Source organism: Athene noctua, chromosome 6, assembly GCF_965140245.1.
Source record: "Athene noctua chromosome 6, bAthNoc1.hap1.1, whole genome shotgun sequence".
NCBI classification, from domain to species: Eukaryota; Metazoa; Chordata; class Aves; order Strigiformes; family Strigidae; genus Athene; species Athene noctua.
In genome coordinates, this window is record NC_134042.1 from 36,594,033 (window position 1) to 36,616,639 (window position 22,607).

The 22,607-nt window shown below is 35.2% G+C and overlaps 1 protein-coding gene across 3 annotated transcripts in view; it reads right to left on the minus strand.

Moving 5' to 3' along the window:
* Window positions 1-22,607, minus strand: part of DICER1 (dicer 1, ribonuclease III) — a 68,836-nt gene that overhangs the window by 23,833 nt on the left and 22,396 nt on the right. Inside the window, exons 4-16 of one of the 3 annotated variants that reach the window (XM_074908595.1) lie at window positions 18,247-18,439; window positions 17,157-17,319; window positions 16,592-16,722; window positions 15,336-15,470; window positions 14,343-14,503; window positions 12,915-13,083; window positions 10,352-10,824; window positions 6,421-6,553; window positions 5,162-5,404; window positions 4,915-5,069; window positions 3,440-3,572; window positions 2,875-2,950; window positions 1,641-1,780 (exon numbers count right to left, since the gene is read on the minus strand). In XM_074908595.1, coding sequence (XP_074764696.1) covers window positions 1,641-1,780; window positions 2,875-2,950; window positions 3,440-3,572; window positions 4,915-5,069; window positions 5,162-5,404; window positions 6,421-6,553; window positions 10,352-10,824; window positions 12,915-13,083; window positions 14,343-14,503; window positions 15,336-15,470; window positions 16,592-16,722; window positions 17,157-17,319; window positions 18,247-18,360 — 2,226 coding nt within the window. In that variant the 5' untranslated portion in view covers window positions 18,361-18,439. Of the gene's footprint in view, window positions 1-1,640; window positions 1,781-2,874; window positions 2,951-3,439; window positions 3,573-4,914; window positions 5,070-5,161; window positions 5,405-6,420; window positions 6,554-10,351; window positions 10,825-12,914; window positions 13,084-14,342; window positions 14,504-15,335; window positions 15,471-16,591; window positions 16,723-17,156; window positions 17,320-18,246; window positions 18,440-22,607 lie in introns of those variants that run through there. The other 2 variants (XM_074908596.1, XM_074908598.1) reach the window with 2 other exon arrangements.

Consider the following 22,607-nt stretch of genomic DNA (forward strand, 5'->3'; position numbering starts at 1 on the left):
CTTTTAACTCTGCTACTCATACCTGTCATAGACCTTAAGAAACCATGCTTTATATTTGTTAAGAGTTCGTTACTTTGTAGGTCTCAAAAATTATCCTATTTATTGAAAACTAAATTGCAACATATGTAGTCCTGGATTTTAAAATTACACTGTAGCAAAACTATGGTCTTGGCTTAATGGAAAATTACTTATAAGTTTAATAGCTGTATTAAGCCCAAGAGGATCCTGTAAACCTTCAACATTTGCCAAAGCTTCTTTTCCAGATGTGAAAAGTTGGTACAAAAGCAAGAGAAAGTATTCTTGGATTCTGCATTAAAAAAGCAACTGAGAAAGAATGATGCATCATTTGACAAATCAACTCTTCTGAATGAAAGATACCATAATTGTGCATTTTACAAGTCACCCCTATTCCAACAATCACTAGTGAGGTAAGAGAACTAAGAAAGGTGCTCCTTGTTAGAAACACTGTACAAAGATTCAAACTGTTTGTGAAGTCTCACAAGAAAAAATTCTCATCTGTTGTTCCCTCTGTAACATACTCTGTGATGTCATGGCATCCTTTCCTAAGCTTTCCTAATAACCAATTATTTCAACTGCTAATAAAACTGGGGCATTTGGAGGATGCCAAGAATGGAATTACTTTAGCGTCAGTTATGGTGATAGCCCTTCACATGAATGTACAACACAGCACTGTAGTGTACCACAGCAAGCATATATGCTGACATTCCTACATGTGACCAAAGGCTATGGGTTTCTCTGTGAAATGCAAAGGTTACCAGAAGCTACTATGCAATCTACTGAATCAGTTACCTGTCCTAGTCAACGGACTTTAAGACAGAACCTGTAACAACTGCAGAAGAAGGAAGATTCTGGAAAAGTTGCAAAATACTCTGACAAAGCTTCTTTTCTCCATTTTCTATTATTTTTAAAGTATTTGACATTCCCTCATAAATACTAAAAGTCCAATTCTACAAAATGATGTGGCTGAAACTTGTAACAGATCTATGGATAAGTTACTTAACAATGTAGAGCTACACTAAGTATCTTATGTGACTCCTTTAGGGTATTAAGTGTAATATTTAAAAAGAAATTTAAAAAATATACTTATTTGGTATTCTAAGATTTAAACCAAAAATTACAAAATCCTGTGTTCAACCAGTAAAGTCACCAAACTAAACCAAGCATTCAATAAAAAAGAAAATTAAAAAATTCTGTCTTTAGCACCTGGCAGATAACTCTGACCCCCTAGGCACCTCCTTCAATCTTTCATTATTTGTCTAGAAGCCAGTAATTCTTCCTTTGCTCTAGTAAAATCTTTAAGTTCTCTACTAAATATACAGAATATTAATGCAGGACAATTTTTCCTCCCAGTTATTTCTATACTAAGCAAATACAGTCAACAAGCTTTACAGAGAGTGTATATTCTTTGAACTACTGGCATGCTTTCAAAGCATATGGTCCCATAAGCTCATTCAGGTAACAGTGCAAGTTTCCATACAGTTAAAACTGCAAAATATTTCCACTGCAAATGCAAGACTTGTTTTAATCTTATCAGATAAGACTTTACGAGTTGGCAATTTTGTCTGATCAGTACATAAAGCATTTGATCAGAGATGTGGACAGCAGTAAGAGATACTAACAGCTTTAGGATAGCACTGTCTTCTCTTTGTAGAGCCTGGCCTTCCTGGAACACTGGTTTCTTCTTCATCATGTAAATCAAGCTCCTCCTCATATTTAACCGTTTCTTTACCAACCGGCATCAAATGATCATCCAGTTCACCTGAATATTATGAAAGAGTAGAAAGAAATACCATTATGAGCAACCAAATCTCGGTTCCTTCAAATACGATGCAGTAAATATAACTGCTCATGAAAAAAACCTCACCTAAGTTTTTAAAATACACTTACTACCACATGGCTCCAAAAGTGTAACTTTGGGGAAAGAGTGATAAAGGTTGCATTTCTGGCAAAAATACTTATTTATAGTAAAAATGCCTGAAATTTTAATTAAAATCCTGAATTCTATAAAGAAAAAATAAACTCACTTTTGCCCATAAAAAACAATCAGTGACTGAAACATTCATTTAAAAATCACTCATATGGAGTTATGCCAAGACAGTTATATTTCTGCATCATTCTAAAAAAGGGAATTACTACTGTTGAATGTGCACTCTCAACAATGAATTGAGCCATAATCGTGTTATTCTTGGATATATGTATTTGTAGGAATTCAGTGATCAAAAGGTTTAACTCGGAAAAATAAAATACAAACCCCAGACCTACAGATTTTTTTTCCTTAAAAAAATACATAAATACTTCTGTACTTCATCAAAGCACCCATGACACAGAATTCTCTTTAAAACAATCCATAATAAAGATTATGCTCCATTACACTTATTAGAGACAAGACAGTCAAAGTAATTCTGCAATGTCATATTTGGAACATGATTTACAGAGAATACAGTAAATTTAGGGCTATTTTATATTTTGTTACAATTCACTTTTAAAAAACAAATTATATTTTGGCTGCAGGATGTAGTCCCTGACCTAGAGAACATGTAGAGAACAAGACTCTCTTCCCCATTTATTAGGTATATTCAATGTCAAATCTCCGTGTCTTTTATTAATGTTACATTTGCTATTTAGACAAAATATGTTAAGTAACAAGATTCCCCTGGAAAACTTTACTTCGGCTTACAAGGTGTAAGCTAAATTAGTCAGTACATGATCATCTCACAAAACAAGGTAAGAGAAAGGAAGCTATAGTAATGGCTAGAGCAGAAATGCATGTATATGCATAACATCTGTACCATGTTCAATTTCTCAATTATAAAATATTCTTTACCAAAGAGGTGTTGCTTCTCCAGTTCTTACCAATTTTGTGCAGTTTTTCACAGCAAATAAGAGCTACAACTCTCTCGGCCAGTCTTGCACAACTCATTGGAGGACCCTATAAACATTTAAGTATGTCTTAAAACCTTAGTTTGATGAGCAAATTACTTATTATGTTAAATTAATTAAACACAAACATATTAGGTAAGCAAAATTTTAAAAACAAAAATACATCAATGACAGTTTTGTGAAAATATTCAGGCTTATAATCTTTTTCCACAGAAGACAAAATTACAAGAATTCAACACACTATTTATTGATCGAAACCAATAAAGGACATTTTGCTACAACTGATGTATACATGTGTGAAAAAACAAGGCATTGGTAAGAATATCTAAATATCTTTGCCTTTAGAATAAACAGTAACTGCTGGAAAACAGATTATAATGAAATCAAACGGTGATCTAAAGACAGTTATGGAACACAATACAGGAAAAGAAAAGGTGATTTTCATTAACAACAATTAAACTAATTCTCAAAATGGCACAGACACATCTATACCAACATATTTACTTATTTCCATGTTTTTCCTTCCCCAAATACCTACAACAATTGAAGCTCGAAGAGGTGAGTTGATTGGCAGGTAGAGAATAGAGTAAAACGTATGATCAGGTAGTTCTCGGGTTTTACACTTGGGAGCTAGGTGTGTAAATGGATCACTTGGTAATCTAGCGCAGTACCTAAATTGACAAAACATTTTACAAATCATCAAAACTTGCAAATTGAAATCTAAACACATTTCAGTGGAATCTTGCCTTACCGGTGTAAACACTACGGAAGATGATTTCAGGCCATTCTGAGCGCTACAAGGGTACACTGCTGACTTGTAGTCAACTATCGAGCAGAAGACCCCCAAGCCCTTTACCACAAAGCTGATCTCCAGCAAGGTGCTTCCAAGGTTGTAATGACGCGCAAGACTGTTCCACCTCAGGTCCCAGAGTTTGCATTTTGTCCTTGTTTAATCTCCTGAGTTTAGTGTTATCCTGTTCCTCCAATTTGTAGCTCCTCCACTGCACTCACTTCTCCCCTCTCCCAACTTTGTGTCAAATGTAAATGTGCTGATGTTAAACTGTACCGGACCTCCTAATGGTCCATGAGTAATGCCACATATAACCAGCTGCCAGCTAGACTTTGAACCATCTACCATTACACCCTTTGAATCTGACTGACTTGCCAGGTTTTATTTACCAGGCAGTCCACCAAAATGGTCTGCACCTCAAGAATTTGACTACTAAGGTACTATGGCAACTGCATCAAAAGCTTCACTTAAGGAAATGACATTCAATGATTTTCTACTGTCAATTACTCCATCATACAGGAGGCAACAAGGATGGTCGGGCTGATGCCAACCCCCTTTTCCTTTACGTGCCTGGAAATTGCTTCCATAAGGACTTGACACATGATATTCCATGTGACCAAGGTAAAATCTACCAGACTGTAGCTCCCTGGATCCTGCATTTTTTGAAGTATCATAGCATTTATCTTTTCCTGTCACTGAGGATCTCCTCTAATTGCCATGGCCTTACAAAGATGGTATTTGGCTAGCTCCCTTAGAAGCACACCAACCTGTCTTGTGGACCTGTATTGTTTAGCTTATTCACTATGCTTTTGTTTTTAAACATGACAACAGATTGCTATTACATATGTGAACATTAGAAGTGGAAGATCTTACCACAGTTTTGACAAGCCACTTCATTTATTTATTTTTAAAGCTAGCTTGTCAGAGCAAAAAACAACAAAAAAATCATCTTACTACCCTTTTTGAAACTGAATGTTTTCAGGGCAGCTTTTAATTCAACAGCAATCAGTATCACTACATTTATTATCAGAGATAGCACCTCTGTAGGATAAAGAGACAAACCCCAAATTATCCCTTCATACAGCTGTGACTGTTTTCTTTAGAAGATTCTGTCAAGAGTTTTAAGAGGAAATGTGTACAATGCCCCTGCCTATGCCTCCATGTTGCAAGACAGACTTAAGAAATTTTTTATTCAAACACAGGGTAAAAAGTATGTCTCTTACCTATTTATGTGTCCAATAGCAGTGTTAATAGTAACTCTGGGGCTGTTCTCATCTGGCCTCAACACATAGGGTGGAAATACATCATCATCATCAACAATGGGTTCAGCATCAGTTTCATTGGTATCAACAGATTTTGAGCATTTGTTTCTGAGGATCTTAACATTTCAAGAATAGAACACGATAAGAGATTTTTCTCTTTAAAAATACTGTATCTCACAAAACCAGGAAAAATTCTTTGACCTCATACCTTCTCAATTGCTTTGTACGTCTTAAGATCTTCTTCAAAACTTTTGATTTTGTCTGTATCTGCTAACATAATGTAATTGGAAATTGGTGCTCTAGCTCTTCCTTTTGACTGTACATAGGAACGGTATTCTGTGGGCAAATCAAAACGCACCACCAAGTTGCATTTTGGTATGTCAACACCCTCTTCTACAATACTAGTAGCAATAAGTAGGTTGGTCTCATGTGCTCGAAATTTTCTAAGAACCTGCAAAAGTAATTGACAAAAATTTGAGAGGTTAGTCTGAGATCTGTTTCCATTGCCAGATTCACCAAAAGCTAATAACAACAAGGAGAGTGGATCAGACATTCCAAAACTTGTCTAAATATGCTGATATAAAACTATTACAAAAAAATCTTTTCAGAAACACAGCAAGACTCTTTATTAGAGCATACAGATTTCTAGGAATCAAATCTGGTATGTGGAATTACATGAGTCCAAGAAGCTAGTACATCCACTAGCAATGGAGAGAATCCCACCTATTAATTTACAGTTTTTCAGCTGTAGTATAAAATAGAAAAACAAAAGCTGCTTTCAGGATAACATGTTTGTCAACGATTTCTGAGGTGGAAACATCCTTGGGTGGTGGAGCACATTCTAGAGCTGGTACTTCCAATCTTTATACTATTTACTAAATACTAAGAAAAGGTTCTGAGGGGCAGGTCAGTAGTTAATGGTCAGTAGATGGGGGGAGGTCAGAAAGACAATCCAGACAGGTGTGAGGAATAAATGCATTTGCTTCCAAAATACTTCACATGCTTTAAATGAGGTCAAAATCATGGGGCTTTATATTTACATCATTTAATGATGTACCAAATTCACTTTTAGCAAAGATAAATAATAAAACCAGCTTAACTGTTGAAAATGTCAGAAACCTTGATTTTCTTCACAGTATTATTGTACTACTAACCCAAATGCAGAATTAGATTGTTGCTGATCTAACTAGACACAAACATGATTTTACATGAAGTTTTAATTTCTGTTTGCATAATACGACATAGCAATGTCTCCAAACATGTTTGTTGTTTTTTTTTTATTTTTTTATTTTACTTCTGTATCTCCAATAAGTATGTAAATTTGTTAAACCAAGGGTATTCCCTGAACTTCCAATGGCTGTGCTCCAGACTCTGCCTGTTGGGTTTTGTTTTTAAAGACACACACACATTAAAAAAAAAAAAGTTTTTGAAAGTACTGCTAGTTTCAATTATTTTTCTTGCAGTTACCTCTTCCTGCTTTCTGAATTCTACTTCCATCTGCTTGTTACGAGGCTGGTTCTTGCCAATGCCATGTCCAGTTATAAAATTGCTACTGATGTACGCCAGTTCTGGATCTTGCTTGCCAGCTTCTTTTATCAACCTAAAAATGTTACATGCATTTTTAGAAGCCACACAACTCAGAAAATGGAAGACAATCTTTTGTTTGCAAGACCTACATTAAAAGAAAAAAATGGAAGCATGACAATTAAGCCATGCTAACACATAAACTGACCTTAGTCTTCTCTAAAAACACTACTTCTAGTGAAAACCTCTGTAAGGATAATAAAAGACAGACTGCATACGTACACAGCATACATCACACATTTCAGGTCTATCATGGTAAAATCAGATATTTGTAAACCAATCTATTACTCCAAGGCTCCCTGTTGTTAAGGCACCCTATTCACAACCACTTTAATTAATCACATTTTCTGTAAATTATGACTGATTTTAACAGAAAGACTTGCAACTGCTCCCTCAAAGTATGTTAATTTTTAGGGTAAAACAGATTTTTATTCTCCTTGATATTCAAATACATAATCTGTTCAGGCATACTAATAACAAAATCTTGACCTGCTTTTCTAAAAAGCAATCTTCAGCCTACCTAGTGAGACATTTACTATATTTGAAATTAACCCAAATGTATCTACAATTGGAGGAATTAATCCAATTCTTTAAAAGGAAAACTGAACAGGTAGGTGAGGATCATGATGCTCTTACTGCTCTATGTCCTTCTTCAGGTTACAGAAGCAGAAAAGGCTGGCTTCTGCAGCTTCACAAGGTAGAAGACTGCTTATACAAATAATACACATAATGCACTGAATCTAGAACTAGGCATTTATGGATTTAAAAGCATAATTACATTGTGTAGTTGAAGTATGCTATAGTATCCTTAGTTAATCCACTCTCAGCATGGATAGAACCTGGGATTTCTAAACCCTAACAGGTTTTTTGAGCTGCAGAGCAAATAAAAAACAAGGGATCATATACAAAAATTTACACCCCTTGCATGTCTCACTATAGCCATCCCAGTATCACTTTGCTCACAGCACATCCATCTTGTCCACTACCAAGTGTTCCTCATATCCAAAGGACAGCTTGCCTCTGTATACCGCAAACAGTAATTCAAACCTTTCTCAATTACACCTCTAGCAGTTTTGTCTCACATAGAAGATGGATGCTGTGCCAGCCCCCAGCAACATGCCTACCACCTGCCCCTCAAGCTGCTGCCAAACCGGACAGAAAATGGCAAAGTTCTCCCTACCCTTTCTACCCATGGAAAACTACTGAAGTCTCTCACCTTTACCTGGTCGCTGTTTTTAACAAGATTTATGGGAACATAGCACACCTTGAAGACTGACTTCCTTTGTAGTCTGTTAAAACTGGAATGGACAGAGAGTATAGGCAAGAGAATGGGAAAGGGGCAAATTGCTTGCTATATTTATGGAAACAGACTAGAAGAATCCTCCTGTACTAAAATGCGTATTTGTTAGTTCAAGGCTAAATGGATTCACATTTCTGTATGCAGTCTAGGCTCTTGCCACAGACATACTAAGGAAATATGGGTTAATAATTGGACAAAAATCCTAATTATTTTTTTATATTTCTTTTTCCACATGGTATTTTTGTCAAGTCATACAGCTTCAGTCTGATTACCCACTAAGCATCTCAAACATTTGTACTGTATCCCACTTATTACAGAAATAAATAATTAAAAACATCTGAATAAACATTTCACTGTGTACATCTTCAGCAAGTTCTTAAGAAACATTCAAGACTTCAACCTTGTGGTTAAAAAAGTATTATGAGGTAGGTAACGTATTGTTTTTCAAACAGATAAAAAACCTTCTGTTTTCAGAACCCCGTCTAAGGGAGTTGAAAGACACTGCAATGAAAATGGAAGGAAACCTCACTTTAGAAAATGTTTTCTCTTCTGAAAAGCTTATAGGCACCTGAACTCAACTGCCTACAGCAAAAAACCCAGCCACTTCACCAGTTCTTTGTAATAATAACTATTAAAGACTAAGTTTGATGTGGGTGGGTTTTTTTGTTTTTTTCTAATTTGTAGTATTTATAATATGTACAGTGGCTGTGCTAAAGTTCTTGAAAGAGATTACTGCTTCAGAGAAAATTCTTACCTATTTCTCCCAGAAAGTAAAACATATGCCATGAATTTTGGCCTTCTTTAGTCATCATGGACCTCAGAAAATGGGATTCTAAGTCTCTAAAGACTACAATAAATATGTTTTAAGAAAAATTGTATTTCTGCTTTAACTTAGTTCTGTATAACAATCCATACTGGATTACTGGAAGCTTGAGTGGTTTTGATATACTAATTCAAACACTCATGACTTCCTAATTCAGGAGACATTCTTTCCACCTATATATGCAGCATAAGTACAGCTACAATCAAGCAGAGGCCCTTGAACTAAACCCACGCAACTGAAGTCAGCCTACAGTGAGGTTCTCCATTGAAAGCTTTCAGTCTTAATTCCAACAGCTCAGGTCTGCTTATCATCCAGGTATTTTAAGACCATGTGTGTTACATGAGGTAAAGGAGCATTTTGAAAATCTGCTAATTTTCAGAAGTGAATGAAAAATTACATATCATTTCTGCCAATAACCTGTACCAAAGGTGCCTAAAACGTAAAGATGGCAGAATTTGGTTACCTGTTTGATCTAGACATCATATTCTGTCAGGTTCAACAGCAGTTAGGATATAGTATAGTGCAAAAATCAGTCTACAAGAATGTGCAGAATATAACTTAAATCACATTCATACTTTAGAAGAAAACAATGTTCACAATTATGTTCAATCCTTATAGGACAATAAAATACTCAGTTCAGCAAAAATTTATCAGAATCTGTTAATGTTATTGCTTCAGGAGTTAATAACAGAACATGTTCATTTCACTGAATGGCTTAGTTTGCCTCATATTGCATATTTATATAAACATATTTAAAAATGCAAAAAAGGTGAATAAAAAAATATGCAGTTCACAAAAACCATACTGGCAAGTATGCAGATCAAAGAATGTATTATACACTCAAACCACTGACTCAAGCAAAAAGCTAACAGTAGAGTCAATTCCAAGGTATCCAGAATGCAAAAACCAAACTGCACAGAACATTTAGCACACTATCAAAAAAAACCCCAATCAAAAACTCCAAATCAAGATAGGTGAATAAATCAGATGTCATTTATGATTTGCGACAAATAGCATTTAACAATTAAGCGTTATGTATAACTAATGTGGATCACATTCAGGAATAAGAACTGATAAGGAACTAGAGTACTGTATATTCCAGGGTTCGTATTTTCTTAGTGGAGACTGTAAGAAAGTGCTTAGTGTTTGACTGAACAGGTGTTTTAAAAACACCAACTGCTACAGTAGTACTGGTAAATCTTAAGAGATATTTGTGCAAGGGCAAATTTGATTTTCCATAGACTTGGATCATATGATAATGTGATTTAGCAAGGTAATGGTAAAATTTCCAGAGGTATTGCACTCAGTAGGTTAGAGATGTTTCCAGCACGCATTGCAAATATAAATTTAAAGACTGATTAACACAAAACAGTTTATGGCTATTTTACAGGTAAAATACAGTATTTCACACTGTGCCTTCTTAAGGAATCAAATGACAAACTCGGGCCCAAAACACGCCCTTCAGTAAAATTTTCAAAGATGCATGCTCTTCCCATCCACTCCATATATACATAGCCTGAATTTTTTTTGTGTGTGTGTGTGTTATTCTTTACACAGATCCAGTATGCTCTCTTGAACCAACTTTATTTTAAAGTTCTGAAAATACAAGAAAACCTCCTATATATTCATTATATTAACAATCATGTGCTGGCAGCTGAGTATGCCTTTTTTTTGGAAGTAAAAAGCTTTACCTATTTAGAACAACTGCTGTGTATCTTCTTTCCACAAAAATAATTCCACACAAAATATTAGTAAAGGGAGATGGGAAATTAGTCTCTGGCTTCTCTTTCTCCTCAATTTCTTCATCCTCATCATCATCTTCAGAATCACTCCAAGATACGTAATTATCCTGATTCCTATTGTTATACCATTCAACACTTTCAAACTGCTGCCGTTCATATGGTTTATATTTGCGCAAGATTTCAAGCAGCTTTATTACTTTTGGGGTTACAAATTTCAGGTCAAGTGAGGCAGGCGAGAAGTGCTCTTCACAGAGTGCATGTATTTTCCTTAGGAAAGTGTCTGTAAACAATAAAAATTTCCTGTGCAGCTCCTCTTGTTCGTGTTTGATATACTTCTGTAGCTCTCTCACCATCATCCCAGCTACCTTATCTGCACACCAGGGTCCCAGAACAACCAACACAGCTCGACAGTCTGACAATATCTACAACACATGAATTCAAATATCAGTTCAGAGAGTACATTCAAGAACTATTTATTCATTTAAGACTGGGATCTTGTTTCTCATATAGCAATCTTTGTAAGGATTATGATAATTGTTCTATTATAAAAATATTTAGAAGTCTACTTTTGTTATTTAGATGACATTGAGAGCTTTGGTGTTTCTAAAAGAGCAAGTTTCCCCCTCCCCTCTCAATTACTACAACCAAACTTTGAACTTTGTACATTTCTGAATCTCAAAAAAACAAGTTATAAGGGTATTTTACAATTTTGTGGAATTGTAATTTGAAATTTGCCTTAAGATAATTATACTAAAAAGGAGAATACTTCTTGAGGCAGCTAGATAAAAAGAGCAGAAATTATTATCCCTTATATTTAACAGAGAACTAATGAAACACTTTACTGCACGTTTTTACTTTATTTGTTACTGATACTTGCCATGGTTTCAAAACTATATAACCAGTGTCTTTAGCGTGATCTTAGCAAGACTAGCCTCTCAAAGGCAAAAAATTAGGGGTTTGTATGTGTGGGTGGAATAGGAAAAACAGAGAACCACATCTTACTCAGACAACACAGAATAGGCTCTTGAGTACCATCAACATCTTATCTGATGGCAAGTTGTTTCCACCTGAAGAGTCAAGTGGTCAAAATAAACTAGGACTCCAGAAATGGGGTACATTAATAATATTATTAAAAAGACTCAGGATTTGGATTTACTATTACAACAGAAGAACTACGATAGAACTGTAACAACAGTTGGAAGAACACAGTTTTCAGTTGCTGTTTTAATTTCTCTTCGTTCTTCCTTTCTGTGGGGAAGTGAAGAACAGGTTATCATCTTCTTTACACTATCTTCCATTAAGTTTGTCAGCCATAAGACTTAATTAAGGTCAAAATTTATGTAAATTAATTGTAACTGCATGCAGAGGCTTGATGCTCTCCAGTGCCAAGACAAAAGGCACCTCAGTCTGATTTCTCTTTCTTAATATGGGTACCTCCATCTTTTTGGGAGAGCTACTGGATGAGAAATCAAGGACAGAGGGCTACGTGCATTAGAAGCATAGCAGTGAATTCACTATTTGGAACTGCAAATCCTGACAACTGTCCCCATCTGCCAGCATTCCTTATATATTTTAGCCCATTACATTTTAAATTTAGCACAAAAGTAACCAGGACTTCCTTTTCCCATGCACCTGTGATAGGCTGTTTTATGTATCATCCTTACCTCTAGCCCAAATAACCTTTTTCTGGACAGCATCAGAGTGCTGGCTTTCTAAGAACATTAAAGGAAACTGGAATACTTGGGCTGAAGAAATAAATACACTCTTCAACTTACTCATGGATTATTATAGAAATGTAACTCACTACTGACTTCTTGTTAAACAAAGACTTACATGTCTACATAGTTGTACCTCAGGAGGCAATTCCAAACCACAAAGCCCAAGAGGAAAAAACAACTGCCTGGACCCCATGTGTGACAGGTGCCTGCTCAATGCACCACTGCTTTCTGGGTTTTACTCTGCTATCTTGCATGACAACAAACGCATACAAAGTTAGGGGCAGGCCTGAGGCTCAAATTCCATTCCAGCAAGGTGTGGTACTAGTCCAATATTGTTCTAAGATAAACTAGAAATCTTACATCTATGGCTGGAATTTTTTCCTGAATTCTTTATCATCTTTTAATAAACCTGAGTACAGTTTTTCCAAATAATTCCTGAGACATTATTTCCTCTTCTGTACTGAATTATTCAAAGGTCATGGGAGATCGCAAGGATGTCAGATTCTTGACTTCAGGATTAAGGACACACAATGTCAGGGTACAGAATTATTTTACTGCCTTGAGCAAATCTGAATCTCAGACTAGATGAAGTTCTAATTAATGGTTGACGTTCAAGCCCCACTCATTTATGGAAAGACCAACACTGTTATTAAGTACAAAAATCAGAAGTCTTTTTGCTCAGATAGTCTAGGATGGCTAGCTTAGAAAGTTTCAGTAATATAACATATATGGCAAGGAAAAATTGTAGTAAGATTTCTATTCCCCAGGTTTTTCACATAGCTTAATATCCTTACCTGCTTAGAAATTAAGGTAGAATCTCTTTCTTTTGAATGTACAGATACGTTGCAGTCATTTAGAAAAGCAAGTGCTTCATCCAATTCCTTTAATAATCTTCCATACAACCCACTTTTGTCAGTATATGGTCCACAGTCTACAACAATCTCACATGGCTGAGAAGTATATCTTAATTGAGGGCAAAGATCAAGTTAAACACAGCTTCTGAAAGTCAGAGCTATTTCAGCCTGTTAAGGTTATACAGCAAATAACAGCAACATGAAATGTATTCAAGTACATTGACTTTCCCACCATGAATTAATAATGATGAATAGTTACACAGTTAAATGACGTAAAAAGCCCTCCGCAACTCATTATAAACATTTCATTATAAAATACTGTTCTTTCCAATACACTCCCTAAAAAGGAAGTTAATATCACTATCTCCATTTCAGATAATAGACAATTTAAGGCAAAGAAAACTGAATTTGAGTACCATCTTCACTTCTGGTTTTCCAAATTGTGCTTTTTGGATATGCCAAACACAATCCACATAACGCCAATTTTGGTCTCTATATATGCACTTACACAAGTAATTACTCTTCTTGAATGGCAGAGCTATGAGCAAGAAATTCTTAAAAGCAAATGGTTCATACAAGTTCAGAAAAACATTTAAAAAACACACCCACAAAATACCTGTTCCAGAATATGAAATAATCATCTTTGACTTTGTCTGAACATCAGTTCATACAACACAGTACATCTGATGCAAGACAAGAGGCTACATATGAATCATTTCACATTTATTTTCCTCTACAAATAAACATCATTCACAGAATTCTACATTCTGTAAGGAGCTCTGCTACTTTGGTATTGTTTTTACTGCTTCCTCACATCTCCCTCTGTCTTTCATCAACCTCTAACCCAGGCTACTCATCTGGGAGAGGGAAAAAAAAAAAAAAAAAGAGGCAACGTTTCTGGCATTAAGAACATCTTGCAGTGTTGATATTGAACATGAACCAGTTAGTCTCCAAACATAAGATGGTGCATTTTACAAGTTCAGAAATGTACTGAATAATATGAATATTTTAGGCTGGGTTTGGTGGGGCTTTTTTGGTTGGTTGGGTTTTTTTTGTTTGTTTTGATTTTGGGGTGGGGTGTTTTTACGTGTTTTGTTGGGTCTGTTTTTGGTTTGGTTTTTTTAACAACTACAGAAAATCTCTGAATCTCAAGGCCAATCAACCTTTGACCCAACTTTAAGGAAAGGTGTACTTCAACACTGGTTACTCAAAAAACAATTTAACATTCCATCCCCAGCCCACATAGAAGTAACGGCATCACATACATACAAACTTTCCTAAATTAGAGGAAATATTTCTGCTGATTTAGTCCTCTACCCAAAATGAAAACAAAGGCATCAATTTCACAGCCATAATTGTACAACATACCTGTCTAAGACCACCAAATCAGTTGCAGTTTCAGCATTGCTCTTTAAAATTTTCTCCAGTTTCTGGATCTTCTCCTCTAACTCAGCAGGATCACATTTCCCATTTAAAATGGAAGCTGTTAATCCCAAGATTCGAGGACATGATGGGTACTCCTCACAGATCTGTGAAGTAATACAGAAGAAATACCTTAGTTATTGTAAATCTACCAACAAGCTAACAGACTGTAAACGTAGGTGCTTAGTTTGAAACTAGTATTTCAATAGCAGGTGTTGAAAAAGGCAACAAACATTGAATGGGTATCTTCTATTCTACTGACTGGAAGTCAAACTAGAAACTGAGTAAGACTTAACAGCAATCATCTTTAAACGTAAATATTTACAATGTGGAAAAATACAAAGAAATAAACAGTTAGCATTGCACAGAATAGCCTTGCCACATTTACAACACATACACCATAATATTTCCACACAGTAAAAACAAAAGTATCATCTAAAAAACTGCAAGACACACTCTCTGGTTAAACTTGAAGAAAGATTTAGAAAGACATCTAAGACATCTATTATACAGGTTTCTCACATTGTATAAGCCAAATACCACATGGAGCCAAGAATATCTCAAAAGAGCCCCACAGGCATCTTTAGAAATCAGTATTTTAAAAACAATAAAAACTGATGCATCCCATTCCCAAACCCAAGTATTTTATCACTGAATTTGCAAAATTCTCCCCATTCCATAAATTAAGCTTCTCTGTTAATGCCAGATTTTTTCTTTAATCTCCACTGTAAAATAATGTAAATATACTATTTTCTATCACGTAATATCACTGAAGTCTTCATTCATTAATTTCACAGTCCCAGAACATGTTCAAATATGATTCCACTGATACTGTAACCTGATAACAAAAGCTGCCTTAAATACTTCCCACTTCTCCAGCACTCTCACTCTCACTCCTCCTCAACCAAGTATTTGAACATTCATGCAATGGAAACCTACCTTCATAATTTCACGGTACGGGTGATCCTGGATTGCAAGATGGCACTCATCAAACACAAGAAGATTAATATTTGACAGGGATAAATACTCATTTCTCAAAACTGTCAAAGCAACATGACATGTCATAACCAGAACCTAGATTGAAAGAAAAAAAAGTGTCAATATAAGAAAAGTGTCTTAGGTCAAGGTGAAGTCAGAAACGGTTCTGCAGGTTTTGCTAGACAGTACTAGCAATTATTGACTCCTATTTATCTACATACACCAGGTAAGGAAAAGAGAGAATAAAACATTCCCTACTTGAGAAAATAATCTGTCTGAAGGTTTTATATATATCTCCAGTCACATGCCTAGGAAAAAGAATGAATACAACAGATGAGATCAACACCAGCCAAACTACACAGAAGAAATGTCACTAAATCTGTAACAACTTAAGTGTCCCCCATGTGTCCCATCATCATGTCTGAAAAAAAAAAAAAGGTAACATCATCATGTCTGAAAAAAAAAAAGGTAATTCTTTATAAACTCATAACCACCTGCAGCTGTAACAAAAGCAGGATGTCATCACAATTCTTTTTAAAGGAAAACTAATTTCTTATACCTTATCACAGATAAAAAGTTGAGTTTCTTGATAAAACTATTTTTGCACTAAGTATAGTAGCCCTTTCACTTGTCAGTAACTCAGACAGTATTACATAGGCCACTACTAAATGCTGGAGAGAAAACCCCAGAAATTACAACCATTTGCATTACTGCAAAATACAGCATGGAAAAAAATTGTAACAGAAACGGTCCTAGAACCACCAAGGAAAATGTTACCACTAAACCTAATAATTTTTCATCTAAAAAGAGAACTATACAGAAATACTCTACCCAAAAAGGCAGAAATAAAATGCATGCCAAGCACAATGTGCTGCACCCCCTGAGAACATTCAATTTTATAATCTTTTTTTATTACCTAATATTTAAACTTCTTTTAATTGTATTTAAAGTACACTATGCACACTCAAAATTTCTTCTGCAATCACAATCACAATGAGCCATAAATCAGGGAAACTGAAAACAAAGTATTAAAAAGGACAGCTTTTTCAAAACGTGTGAAGACCTATCCATGTTTTGCCTCAAAATTCATATATAAATAATACCAATATGCTGAATTTCTGTTAGAATAAGTTACTGTGTAATTGGAGGAAATTATCACTTCTGAGCAAGCCTAATTTATTGCAGACTCTGCTTATAGTTTATATTTAATACATTACCTGATGCTTAGAGAATTCTTGACTCCACTTCTCTTTTGTCCATGATTCAGCTACCTCTAAACTTGAATACTCTCCCACTTTAAGATCTGAATGTGTCCTGACAGCTGACACTTGTTGAGCAACTTGATTTGCTTAAGAAAAAAATACAAAAAATCTCAATCACATAAAGCTCTTTTCATACATTAATTTTGAAGATGTGTGCTGTATTACGTAGCACCATGTTCTATAACACGATCTTTAGCTTAGACTAATGTTAACCAGGTGTACAGGGCAACTGTCTCCATGTAAAACCACAGCAAGGAAACAGACTGGTAACTAAACTGCACTTCAGATTCAATGCCTTAATTTTAAACCAGAAAACAGAAGTGTCATAAACAGGTTGTATTAAATGGTTTATAAGCAAAAGATGAAAGGTATCACATTCTTTAATCAGTTTAGCATCCTTGCTCTTGAAGACTTTATGCAGAAGTTTCTCCCAACTTTGCTTTCACACAATTTCTATTAAGGAATATTTCATGGAAATATTAGCAGCACTTTTAGGAACATAGTATGCTTCTCCTCTTACCCGAGTTGACCAAGAACACAGTTCTTTTTCCATTTTTGTTGAAATCTCCCCTGATCTGATAGGACAGCTCTTTAGTGAGTAGTACTGCAATAAAAGTCTTCCCTGAGCCAGTGTTTAAGCAGACTATTGTATTATGATCCAAAGCTGCTTCAAGCAGTTCAACCTAGGTTAAAAAAATAATAACGTCCTTACTCGCAGCAATGCAGTGAAAAAGCTGACAAAAGATAACAGTGGTAAATAAACTACAGGCAAGTAAGTATCTGTAGAGATCTTTCCAGTGCCATAGAATATGTCTCTTTCATACCAATGGATTGTCACAGTCCTTAAAGAAAAAAACCACACTACATATAGTATATCTTCTAAATCTAAATCCTTCAGTATTATAATTTGCCATTTTAAGTAGCTTTCTATCTTTTTAATAGATGATTCTGTTGCTAGATACATTGTATTTAGAAAAAAGCTAGAGCTTTTAAATCTAACTGTATACATCAATTCAAGCAAATAAGCAAGTATAGTAGCTCAAGGTGATCTAAGCTTTTCAGTAACACTAACCAAATGCCAACTTTCAGGCACCTCTGCAGTACAAAGAGAACTGAAATTCTAGAACTCAGAAATAGGTTTCCTTAAAAAAAATGAAAACCAGAGTGCCCTGATGAGGTTTCTGACATTACTGAGCTGCTCTGGCCAGTCTGTAAACCAAAAATCAACATTTACCATGTAGAAGACAGGTCAGAGGAAGGAGACACGATTGTATGTATACAATTGAGATGCACAGCATAATGCTTACTTTATTTGTCCCCAACAGCATTTTGCAGAGAGCAGCAAGAGAATACTCAGCTTAAAAAAAAAAGCTGTTCTGCTAGTTAGAGCAAACTGAGAAGAGGGAATGGGGGATATTACAAATGTAGAACACAGACAAGCTAAAGAAAAAGAGACACAATTGACTCCCAACAGATGGAGCTGTGAGAGAGACATTCCTAGATTGTGTGCAACACCACACATTCTCCAGCTGCTCTGCTTCTTTTTCTATTAAGTTAATGAATTTAACTGTACATTTTTGACATTAATATATTAGTATTATCACTAGTACCTGATATTTTCTTGGCGTGTAAATGTTATCATGAATTGCTTCTTGTTGCCATGGTAGTCCAAAAAATGGACCCATTGGGGAGGAAGCAGGGGTCATGAGCTGCAGTCCCGCCATGCTGAGGGATTGCAAAGCAGGGCTTTTTATTCATTCATCCAGTGTTTCTTTCATTGCATTTTTGTTCCAGCGCAGCCTACTATGAGAAGAAAAAGAAACAGTATTACATACAGTCACAATATAAAGCAAGGAAAGTTTATTCTAGGGACATTACTTGATTTTACTATTTTCAGCAGAAAGCGTTAATTTTAAATTTACAGGCACTTTTCCACTTAAAGATATTGTTTATCATAGTATCAAAGAAATCTGAAAGGAGCTGTGCTTTATGGGGTAAGGTTCATCCTACACATTTGAGTTTACACATGTACGCTGCAGAATAAAGTTCCATTCGTGTTCTGACAGAATCCCATTTAAAATGTCTTTAAGAACGAATTTAGAAAAATAAAGCTGGTTTAACTTTACTTCAAGAAAGAAAAAGACTGATTTTCTAGAGCACAGGCATAAACAAGTATCACATTTTTCATTCTTCTTTCCAACCAGAAAGTCCCTATGACCAGTTAAAGCTTTACATCCACACATGCAGCAGGAACTTTAATCAGCAAGGAAAGAACAGGAACTACACCACAACCTCACTATTTTCATATCAGCAGATTCTGATAAGGTTATCTATTGAAGGAACTGGCAGAAGTATTATAAATAATGGCTGATGACTCTGATGAGGACTAATGGAGAAAAGGATCCTTATCAGGTTAACCACCATTTCTGGAAAGATACTCTATTTGATAAACAAACAAACCATTCACAACTTGATGACAATTATGCACTGGAAAACACTTTCCTAACTAAGGCTACGAAGACCTCATCAGTGATGGTTTTTACAAATGTTTGGTATCTGTCAAATGATGAAGGTTAAAAAAAAAAAAATCAGTTCTATCTTGCCTGGGGAAACTGATTAAGGCCTGAAAATACAGGAAAATATTGCTGAAGATACTGCATCAAATCTAAGAAATTTCAAATACTTCTCCCCCAATCAGATACATACCCTATTCAACAAAACAGTATTTTAAAAAGTTGCATTTTCCTCAAAATTCCTAGATGCTCTGTATTCATTTTAGCATCTGCATAAAATTGACAATGCTTTTAAATTTAATCATTCATTAGAAATACATGATTGAAAAAAGCTAATTATCATCCTATTGCATAGAAATGTCCTTGCTTTTCTCTATAACAGGAATTTTTTTTTTTAACTTTCGCAAATGTGCAGCAGGGAAGGAAAAAAAAAACCAAAAAGTATGACATGGTATCTAACAGAAAATATCAACTAATGGTTATGAGAAATAACTGCTTTGAGAGATTACAAATAAAGTAGTATTTTTTTTTTAAATGTATTCATTTATTTTTGTATCAAGATGAAATTTTATTTTATTTAACATAGTCTTCAACTAATAAAACACTGTAGCTCTTTATTGTATACTCACCTCTTTAATTAAATACTGTAATTTGGGCCATGTCTAAACACCGATTTATATTCTACCTTCACTAATATTAAATAACTATGGGAAGCTCTGACAAGAGACGAAACAGATTCTCTCTAGTTTTCCAACTCAGGTGTATCCCGTGAAATAAAGAGAAGGCGATACACTGAATTACACGATCACTTCTCTTGCAGATTGAAGAAGTAACATCACTATAGGAAGTAGTCATAGGTAAAGCTTGATGTCAGTTTTTTTCCAAAGGAATAGGGAGAGTCCTGAAGGACAGTGTGTTTAAGTTCAAGTAACACTGTTCTGTTCCATTATAAAGAATTACTTCTCTTTTGAAGACAAACATTCAGTAGTAAATAGCACTTAGTGAAAGAGAGTAAACGTAACTTCTTGGTCTCTGGTTAGCAATCAATGTACTTTCCTCTCCATCAAAAACAGTGTTTCTTTACTAAGAGAACTGTGTTGATATTGCTGGAATCTTTCTGATATTTTAATTTCAGCTTCACAGAAACTGTCAGGGTGAGAAGACTCCAAAAGAGACATATTCAAATGTTTAGGGAAAAAAAAAGAAACAAATGTACAGTTTCACAGGACATATTAAAGAATGCTCTTGACATTTTATCAAATTTTTTTCATCTGCTTTTGAATACATCTCCAAACTCATGCAAATCTTCTCATTTACTTTTTCAGTTCTGTAACCTAAGCTACCCTTTCAGTCTGAGTCTTTCAGATAGCTAAACAGATAAAATTTATCAATATGATATTGCTTTACTTAACTGCAAATAGAAAACAACATAGTCTACGAACATCATAAAATCAGTAATACATTCATTTGTTATAATACAAAAAGACTCCTGGATTTTTTGATTTTATACATTTCAAACAATATACACAAGCAGGTTCTGTTCTAACTAATTCAACTAATAACTTTATAGAGGGTTCAAACCCGGCATGAAAGATGTTTTGCTTCAATCCCTCTCCGGATTGAGTGGCTTCAAGGCTGTTCCTCCACCAGGACTCCACAGCTCTGAGTAAAGGTAGACAACCAGCAGGAAAGATGTCTATGTGCTATACAGTTGAATGTAGTTGAGATGATAGTCCTTGACATTCTGATCTACTGAGCATTTGCACATCAAACATACTGATGTTAACCAGTATGTGACTAATCAAATTAAAGACCAATCAAATTAAATCAGTCATGTGGCAAGGACAGTAGCATGATACACTATCTTCCTCAGCCACTGGTAGAAAGCATCTGGAAACTCTGGGCACTGCTAACAAAAGTGAAGCTTTTGTATGAACTGACAGCTTAGGTGTATGAGAGCTGAAGAGAACAGAGAAAACGTACAGAAATATGTTGTCTCCACCCACCCCCTTCCCCTCCCCACCCAAGCTTGTAGATGAAGCTCCCCCTTAATATGTCTACCTTCTCTTTTTATATTCCAATGAGTGTCATGCTAGTTGGTAACATACAAAAAAATCCTTCAAAGAACACAGAAGTCTATCATAACTATTTTGTTGAAATGGTCTCAAGGCATATTTTTCTACTTACATATAGTAAACAATGTGAAAACACAATCAGTGCTTGATTTGTTTAGAATGAGACCTGCTCACAGCCATCGTAATTGCTCAAGGCTAGAAAGATCCAGGAATAACACCCAAACCTTACGTATAATAAAAGCTAAAGAAGATTCCCCAATCATTCTTGTGTCTAAGTCCAGCCACTTCAGTTTTATAAATCACTTTAGATCAGCAGTGCCTCCTCTTTGTTTACTATTCCATGTATTTTGTGTTTCTTTTCCAAATCATAAATACAGCTTTATCACATCACCAGGAGGGAATTAAGGACAGAAAACCAACCTTGAGAAGATTGCTAATAAAAAACAAGCACAGGATCCAATATTCACAAATAACTGTATCTCCCTTGCTACACACTTCATGACAGTGATACTAGGTTAGCTACCCCACTGCAAGAAGCAAGGAAATTTATACTTATGTATTGTTCCAGCTTGATCTGGAAGAGCTGTGAAACAACATATACACTAAACTACAATTTGAGTTTCTGTGGCTCTTCATGAAGGACCTGCCCTGAATTACAATAATCTCATTGAGATCAAAAAGCATTCTTAACAAACATTCTGAAGTGCAAAGGAACAGTAAATGAACATTTGTAACTTGAAAAGTAAGCACAAGCAAAACAACGCTGCCTGCCACTGTTAACAATACTATTATTACCCTGCAATCTAATTTTAAAAAAGGATAATTTAGCTACAATAAACTGCATAAGTAGCAAAATAAGAGTTAAGCTCCCATGAGGCAGAACACACTTGAAATAGTTTAAATTCTCTCCCACGGTATGCAAACTCAGGTAAAAAGAAAAACTTCTCCCTAAACCATCAATTCTACTTCCTGCTGTGCTGAAGTCTCCTATTCCTGGCCTTCTTTTGTATTATTTGTATTGGAAGTATATAAGATCTGACGAGATCAATGTCAACATTATTATGAGAGTAAGCCAAAATAATGAAGTAATTGTATCATTCCAAGTCTGTATTTCAATAGCAAGGAAAAATATCAAGTTCTTCAATGAAAGAAAAGCAGTGCAGGATCCTCTAGAAAGAAAGAGGGGAAAAAACACACATACTTGAAGAACAGGTTTTAAATTGAAAACATTTGAGATGTAAGTACATGTGTTCAGAGTTTGTGGACAGAAGTCAACTGAACCCAGCTAACAAACTAGCTAACAGAGAAGTAGAAAAAACCCAATCCACTCCTGCTCAGCCACTGTGAGTAACAAAGATACCTGCTAAGATGTTCCATCTTTAT